The sequence below is a fragment of the Phyllostomus discolor genome, chromosome 10 (genome assembly GCF_004126475.2).
Source record: "Phyllostomus discolor isolate MPI-MPIP mPhyDis1 chromosome 10, mPhyDis1.pri.v3, whole genome shotgun sequence".
Classification (NCBI taxonomy): domain Eukaryota; kingdom Metazoa; phylum Chordata; class Mammalia; order Chiroptera; family Phyllostomidae; genus Phyllostomus; species Phyllostomus discolor.
Window position 1 is genome coordinate 69,700,838 of NC_040912.2, and position 7,314 is coordinate 69,708,151.

The window sequence follows — 7,314 nt, forward strand, 5'->3', positions numbered from 1 at the left end:
GAAATCCTTGGGCTCTCCCAGGCCTGCGCTCCCTGTGCGGATCCAATGCGAATTTTCCTCTGTGGCAGGGCCTGGCTGGAGCACGAGGCGGAGAGAGAGGTAGAGACCCACCCACCGGGCTAGCGGGGCGGCAGGGACGGCGGGCGGCCGAAGCAGGTACCCTACTCGCCGCACCCCACCTCCCCCAAACCTTTCTCTCTAGATGTGGACCCAATGCAGCGGGATGGCTGTGCTGAGCTGTGAGCTTGTCTGGCAGCTTCTACTGAACAGCTAATAGTATAACAACCAGTCTTTGATAAATCTGAACTAATTACCCCTCTTAATTAAAGTCTTTAGCAGTTGTTTCACTGTTTTGGCAAGAAAACAGGAGACTTGCAGTTAGAAAACACGAGAGCCTAAGCTCACAGCAGAGCTGCTGATTAACACTTGAAGCATTTCAAGGACCTGGCACCCGCCACAATTTGGTTTTCATCCATGTTTCCTCCTTGAATGGAAGTATATTCATCTATAAACACATATGCATGCCTCGAAACACGGAGGCTCCCCTTGCCAGCTGTGTACAAGTCAGTATGTCCCTTCAGGATGAAAACGATAACTGTCTACACAGTATGACTGCAAATCCTGTGGGGGTGCATGCTACACACACCTTCAGGATGGGGGTCCCCATCTCAGGAGCACTATGAGCTGAGCACCTCAGATGGCCCAGGACAAAGACTTGGCTGTGTTACGAAACTCCACATCTTCTATCTCTGAACTTTATAAAATTTTATTACTTTGCCAAAGTCATTACTGTTTGAAGAAACTCGTATTTGCTCTCGGTGAAGTTTTCAGATTAACCATTAGGCGATACCAATACAGAACTGAACTTTTAAAAAGGAGGAAGGATGAGAAGGTCAGAGTCAGTGATCTCTAGCCGAACAACATGAACAGAGCCTTGAAGCTGTTGATTAAATAAGCACATTCCAAGTATTTATTTTCAACAGTCAATGAATCAATTTTCACGTGCAAGAATCAAAGCTGAAATTCAAATTCATCGATAATGAACCACACTTATCTGATGTGTGTGTGTGCTCAGCGTGGAATGCGCCTTTATAGGTACACTCATCTATGCGTGTATATATAACATACACACAGTGTTTTGTTACTTCGGGGAAAGAGGAAATGATTATAAACAATAGGCAGGCATCTTGAGACCACAGAATCAACACAATGGAAGTATATACAATAATAAAATGAAAATGGTGCAGCATTCCCGGGTAGGATAATACAGATTTCAATAAATACAGCAAAAAATTGTTTAAAACAAAACAAAACAAAACAAACAGCATCTGTCCACCCGAGATGAAAAGTCCAAATCAAAAAGTCAGAAAAACAAAACCCCCAATTTTCATAAGTGTTAGTGCCTATATATTAGAATATAATACACGAAAACATTTAGCAGGTGCATGCAAGAGGCAAAAGGCTGGGGAATTCAGAGGCTTCTTCTGGTCGGCGCCAATGTGTGGGTCCAACATGCAGGGCCCAACACGCCCTGGGTTCGCAGACCAGCTTGGATTCGGAGGTCCAGCTCTGCTCTGCCGAAGCCTCAGTAGTGGGGACCCTGGGTAGGTCTGGGAAAGGACTTTGGCCTTGATCACTGGTGGCTCGGATGAAGCCCGGGCTGCAGGGGTCCAGGGGGTGGCAGCTGGGATGGCAGAGGCTGCAGCGTGGTGGCAGGTGTAGGCTGCTGTAGAGCGGGCTGCTGGTCCGAGCCCTGCTCCCAGGCAGCCGGTCGGGCTACCCCTACACTGCTGTCATGCAGCTTGCGGACGTGCTTCTTGAGGTCAAAGTTCCTGCAAAATCCTTTGCCACACGTAGGGCAGGTGAAGGGCTTCTTGTCGTTGTGGGTGTGCATGTGGAAGGTGAGGTTGTAAACCTGGTGGAAAGCCTTGTTGCAGATATTGCACTTGAACTGCTTCTCCCCGCTGTGGGTCAGCTTGTGGTTTTTGTAATTCCCTGCAAAAGATAAATGACAGGGACGTGGATCTGAAAGGAGAGCTCCAAAAGGAAGGACCGGAAGGCCGAAGGGCAAGGAGGCACAAGGAAAGGCTGCCGCAGCTCCCACAGTCAGCCGGGGCAGGGCTGCAGCTCCCTGCCTGCACTTCTCTCCCCAGTTTATTTACGAACATCAACAATGAGGCCCTTCCCTGCACATTTTAATATATATATTCATTAACCCAATTATCTAAAATGAGAACAGGTGACTAAGGGAAACACCCCATCGGTAGATGCACCCTGCCTTTCTCTAATACTGGTCAGACTCGCAGGTAGGAAGTTGGGTGGCAGCACATGCAAAGTGGACTAGCTGCACTTTAAAAATCGTTTTCTAAAACAAGCCGAAACACTTAGGGTTTTTGGTAAAACTACCATGAAAGACATCTCCCTGGTTCAATACCTTTTTGATGAAATCCTTTGCCACAGAATTCACATATGAACGGTTTGTAGCCTGCATGTATTCGGGTATGCGTGTTTAAAGTGGAACTTCTGTTAAATGCCTTGCCACACTGGTTACATTTATGAGGTTTTTCCTAAGCAGAAGAGAGGAAAAGCAAAGAGGTTAAGGTATTTTGTTATTAAGTGGAGTCCTGCAAACTCAAAAACACAGGAATGCTCTCCTGCTTTTAAGCAGAACAAAGGCAAACAATACATGGCATTTCCCCGTGTCCAGCAGCACATTTTAAACAAACCTTATGCTAAAGAGGAAGTGTTTACCGGCCATTTTCTACAAACTGTTCCGAAGTAAACCAGGTGAAATCGAAACAGAAGAACACACCTGGGTGTGAATGATCTTGTGCCTGCACAGCGTGCTGGCTTGCCGGAAACCCTTTCCACACACTTTGCAGACGAAGGGTCTGGCTCCTGTGTGCACCGGCATGTGACGGGTTAAGTTATAGTGCGCGTTAAACACCTTAAAGTTAAACACAAGTAGAACAGGTTAGCCCAACACGTACTTGGAAATCAAATAAAATCATTACAAAATAAAATTTAAAAGGGAGAGAAAAAAGGGAGAAAAGGAAGAAGGGAGACCTTTCTCTATAGTACTTGCCTTTCCACACACTTCGCAAGTGAAAACTTTGGGTTTGGTATTAGGAGAGCCTCGGCTGAAGTCAGAGGTCTTGAACGCGATTTTTTCCGACAGAAGCTGGGCGCTTTCTTTCATGTACTGCTGCAGCTGAGTCGGGGACAAGTCTTTGAAAGCTACTCCCGAGGGATACTTCTCCACCGCCGGAACCACCAGTTTATTCCTTTCTGCTAAATACGTTTTTGGCTGCGGGTGCAAAGGGGAACTGAGGAAGTAGGAGGCCACCGGGTGGATGTTAACGCCGGCCGCCGAGTGGCACGGGCCGTCACCTCGATTTAGGTAGCACAGGGCTCCCATGGCGTGGAAGGAAGAATGGTTGACCACGCGCGGCCTTACCAGCTTGTACTGCTGCAGTGGCAGCGCGTCGCGGGCCAGGTCGCTCTTAAGACTCAGTGCGCAGTTAAGCAGGTCGCTGCAGCTAAACGCCGGCGCTGCGGGTGCCGCTGCAGAGGCTGCCGGAGCCTCCAGACTCGCCTTCCGTGGCTCCGAGCCCGTCATTCCAGTTTTGGGGCTCGTGTCGTACGCCACAGGCACGAAGGGGATCATGCAGGGGATCGACGAGTTAAGATGCAGAGAGTGCTTGGAGTCCCCCTTGGGCGCGACTCCCTGAAGGAAGTGGGGGACTGGCAGGGCCTTGGGTTCGGGGGTGCGCGCCATGATTCGCTCGATAGAAAAAGCCAAGGGTTTGGAGGCGCTCATCACGTTGCCCCGGGCTGGAGCAGTCGCTAACATTTTGGCAGTCGCGTTGTGGCAGCTACTGTCCATGTCTGAGTCGCCCGCGTCCGTCAGCCGGGGCCGGGCTGCGTTGTCGTTGCCTTGTTCCCTGCTCGTCACAGACCTGCGGAGAGGGGGACGGGCACCATCACCACCAGCAGCCTCCTCCTCCTCCCCAGCATCACCAGCCGAACCTGCGTGCCCAGCCCAATGGACTCCTGCCAGCCCATCTCTGAGTTCTTGGCGCACCAATGACTCGGGGACAATCACTACTTATTTCTATCAATAGAAAGTGTTGTGTCAATAACGCAGCCAAGATCTCGCCAATCGTTAACTTCCAAGAGGAGAAGGTAAACTAGATAATTGCTCAATTCGCTTCCAACAGTCAACAGGAAAACTTTTTTTTTTCTCTGCAGTCGGTGACTACTTTTCATTGGTGAGTGAGGTTCCCCCGCCCAGAAGAGGCGGGGGCGCTCTACGCCTCGCGGGGCACCCTCCCCTCCGCACACACGTTGTTGGGCGCACACTTCGCTCCCCTACACCCCCACTCCACCTTCCACCCCCACCCCCACCCCTTTGCTTTTTCCTCTGGCTTTTTAATTCTCAATCTGTTTAACCAGGCTTTAAACGCCAAACAAATCTGAGATCAATTTTCTCGTTTAGCGCTAAGTGACATCATCTAAAATCATTGTGCAAGGGCTAAATAAGGAAACGGAGTCTAATTTAGGGGCAAACGCCAGGCTATATTTATCAAACTCCAGGCTTCAGAAAGCAGCGGCCAGGATGCCTCCGGCAGCGAAATCCCAGCTTTTCCCGCACGGTTCCGGGGGGCTGAAGCGGGTCCCGGGTCTGAGCCGCGCCGTCTCCTCCGCAACTCTCTTTCTTCCTCTAGGGCCCGAGGCTGAGAGCTTCCGGCATCCCGCAGTCCCTGCGGCCCGAATGCAGTCTGGACCATTTGGAAGACGCCAGCAGGTAACTGGCCTCCCTATACGCCCCTGGGAATTAAAGGCCTTGGGAGGCTTGTTATGTGTTTGTGTTTTTGTAAGTGCGATGCCGTGACACACGCTCCATCCACAAAGTTGAGGAGGAGATGCGAGGAATAAGCGATGTCACACCAAAAGAAACCTCGATGAGGGCCGGAACGTAGCCCCGCAACACACAAACACACGCGCGCTCTTCTAGGCGTTTCCATTGAGAGCCCGGAAAGAGAGTATTTCCTTAAGTACTTGCGCTCACTAGAGCTCTCTCGGAGCATTTTAGATTCTGAATGTGGAGCGGAAAAGGAAAACAACTTATTGATTTCCTCCCCCAACCTCCTAATAGCTGGTGTCCGCACGCCTCCTCAAAGCACGCTGCAGCTGGGCTGTATGTGCACCGCCCAGCGGCGAGCTGCCAGCTCCTGCATTCTGGCCACTGCCGCGCTTCCGCCTCCTAGAGCTTGCGGAGACCTGGCTCCTGCAACGCAGCGCATCCAGGAAGCCTCCCGAGTGTGGCGACCCTGCCAAAACTTACTGGGAAGAGCAGTAGAGTGGTAGCATGTAAGTAGTGTTTCTGGAAGACTCCAGTGACTGCGACTCCAGCTGCGCGGGCTCTCGCCGCTTAGGCGGGCGCGGCCCGGAGCGCACGCGGAGCTACAGCGCGCCCTCCTTGTCCCTCCCCTTTGAAAGCCGGCGGTTGTGCGGAGTTTAGCCCCGAGGTCAGGGTGTGCCGGGCTAGGCTTGCACTGGCGGCTGCAAAGAGAGAACACCGCGGCCGCGAGCCCCCGCCGGCTGGCGGAGTAGGGCAAGACCGCAGACTCCAGCAAGGGCCTCCAGTGTATCTACCTGGTGAGTTACCCCCCCAAGTGGTGCGTGTAGAACAAATGGTGTCTAGTACTAGACACCGGGCCAAGCGGGTGCGGGCGCGTCTGAAAAGGCTGTGCAGTGGGAGGCTGGACGCAAGCCGACTAGAACCCCTAGGATTTTTGAGCCCCTGAGTGATTACAAAAAAAAAAAAAAAAGGGAAATCTGAGGAAATTGCCCTCAAAATAATCCCTCTTCCCTACCTCATTGCCCAGCACTTGCCGGGGAACACTCACTCTGGCTTTTCGTGAGCGCCGGCCTCACCCCGGTCCGGTGAGCCGAGAGGGGCGGAGAAGAAGAGAGCCGGGGCTGGAACTGCGCCTGATGCTCCAGACCGAAGCAGAGCAGCTAGGTGGGTGGTGGGGAAACCAGCTGCCAAGGAAAAGGCGGGGGTGGGGAGGTTTGAGTCCTACTGCAGCCAAAGGTGAAGGCAGCCAAAGGGCCAGGTGGGAGATGCGACCGGCCTTACAACTAGGCCTAGAAGTGTCTCGTGTCAGGTCTCGGGATGGATTCGGGCTGTTTGGACAGCAGCGGCGGTAGAGAAGTGCAGAAAGAGACGAGCGCAAAGCACAAGGTCTGAGTTCGGAAAGAGGCGCCGCGCCTCCGGTGCAACTTCGCAGCGGTTCCTGGCTCCGCCGCAGTCACCCAGGGTGCGCCCAGGCTTGAAGCGTTCTTTCCCTTCGCTGTTGGGTACGAAGAACCTGTCTTCCTTTTTCCCTAGCTCAGACAAAGAGCGCTGGACGGCTTTGCTAGGGGGAAGGGGGCGGGTCGTCCCACGACAGATGGGTCGCGGTTAAGACTTTAATTGCAGCCTTTTGGGAAGGATCAGGTTTCCTTTCCTACCTGCCGATTTCCAACATCGTAAAATTCCCCTCCTGTTGCACCTCTGCGACTAAGCCCAGGTTTAAAGGAGAAAGCAAAGAAGCACGAAACTGCAGGTCTCTGGAAAACTTTAGAGCACCCAGCTGATTTGTACCACTCGCCGCTTCCGTCGCGTTACCTGCCTAGTAGACTGAATGCCACCAGTTTATTTTACGTTTGTCGCTTGTACTTTCGTCTCCCCTTCCGCGCCCCCCTCCGCTGCTCCCTTCTTTACGGCAAAGAGCCTTGATTTGACCTCAGTAATTTCTCCTTTTCCAAAAAAGGAAAGTTATTGCCTAAGGGTTATAGTGTTTTGTATAGTTAATATTTCAGCAGTTTGTTTTTCCCCCTGGTCTTTATTTGCCTTTTTGACAAGTGTTTGAAGGTATAGTGTCATTTGAGTAACAAATATCGCAAAGTAGCAATTATGCCCTCCCTTTAAAACATAGACCTGAACTTCCTAATCCTAAAGACTGAAGAGGTGCTTTATAAATCCAGGACTCGATACTCCAAGAGTTGTGAATGAGTATTTTCCTTTTGAAACCTAACCTAAAGCAGGCATTAACTTTTAAAAAATACCTATTAAGTAAAGATTGTCATAAACAAAGTGCAAAATGTATTTCAGGAAAGCCCTCTATCTTATTGTCAGTCTCTCCAGTCCTTCGGGTGTTTTTTCTTCCAAACACACTTGAAAAGTTACAACAACAAAACCCACTGTAAAAGCAGAGCATTTATGGAAAATTTAGGAGCTTAAACACTTAAAAATGGTTTATTAAA

At 51.0% G+C, this 7,314-nt stretch overlaps 1 protein-coding gene across 4 annotated transcripts; it reads right to left on the reverse strand.

The window, feature by feature from the left end:
• Positions 1–947: 947 nt before the first annotated feature.
• FEZF1 (FEZ family zinc finger 1) lies at positions 948–6,040 on the reverse strand. 4 transcript variants are annotated; one of them, XM_028525130.2, is made up of 6 exons: positions 5,880–6,004; positions 3,458–3,959; positions 3,086–3,307; positions 2,813–2,947; positions 2,435–2,567; positions 948–1,995 (listed from the first exon to the last, which is right to left on the reverse strand). In XM_028525130.2, the coding sequence occupies exons 1-6, from the start codon at positions 5,882–5,884 to the stop codon at positions 1,634–1,636; spliced, it is 1,359 nt and encodes a 452-aa protein (XP_028380931.2). In that variant the 5' UTR covers positions 5,885–6,004; the 3' UTR covers positions 948–1,633. The 4 variants fall into 4 exon arrangements, with proteins under 4 accessions (XP_028380931.2, XP_028380930.1, XP_035866749.1 ...); XM_028525129.2 differs by having other exon boundaries at positions 3,086–3,959; positions 5,913–6,040; XM_036010856.1 differs by having other exon boundaries at positions 3,086–3,959.
• Between the last annotated feature and the right edge of the window lie 1,274 nt (positions 6,041–7,314).

Bases quoted from the DNA above. Each gene is read 5' to 3' on its own strand.
- FEZF1 (XM_036010856.1), bottom strand. The intron at 2,568-2,812 runs GTGTGTTCTTCT...TCTTCTGCTTAG, and splicing joins ACAAGATCATTCACACCCAG to GAAAAACCTCATAAATGTAA. The intron at 1,996-2,434 runs GTATTGAACCAG...TATCTTTTGCAG, and splicing joins CAAAGGATTTCATCAAAAAG to GGAATTACAAAAACCACAAG.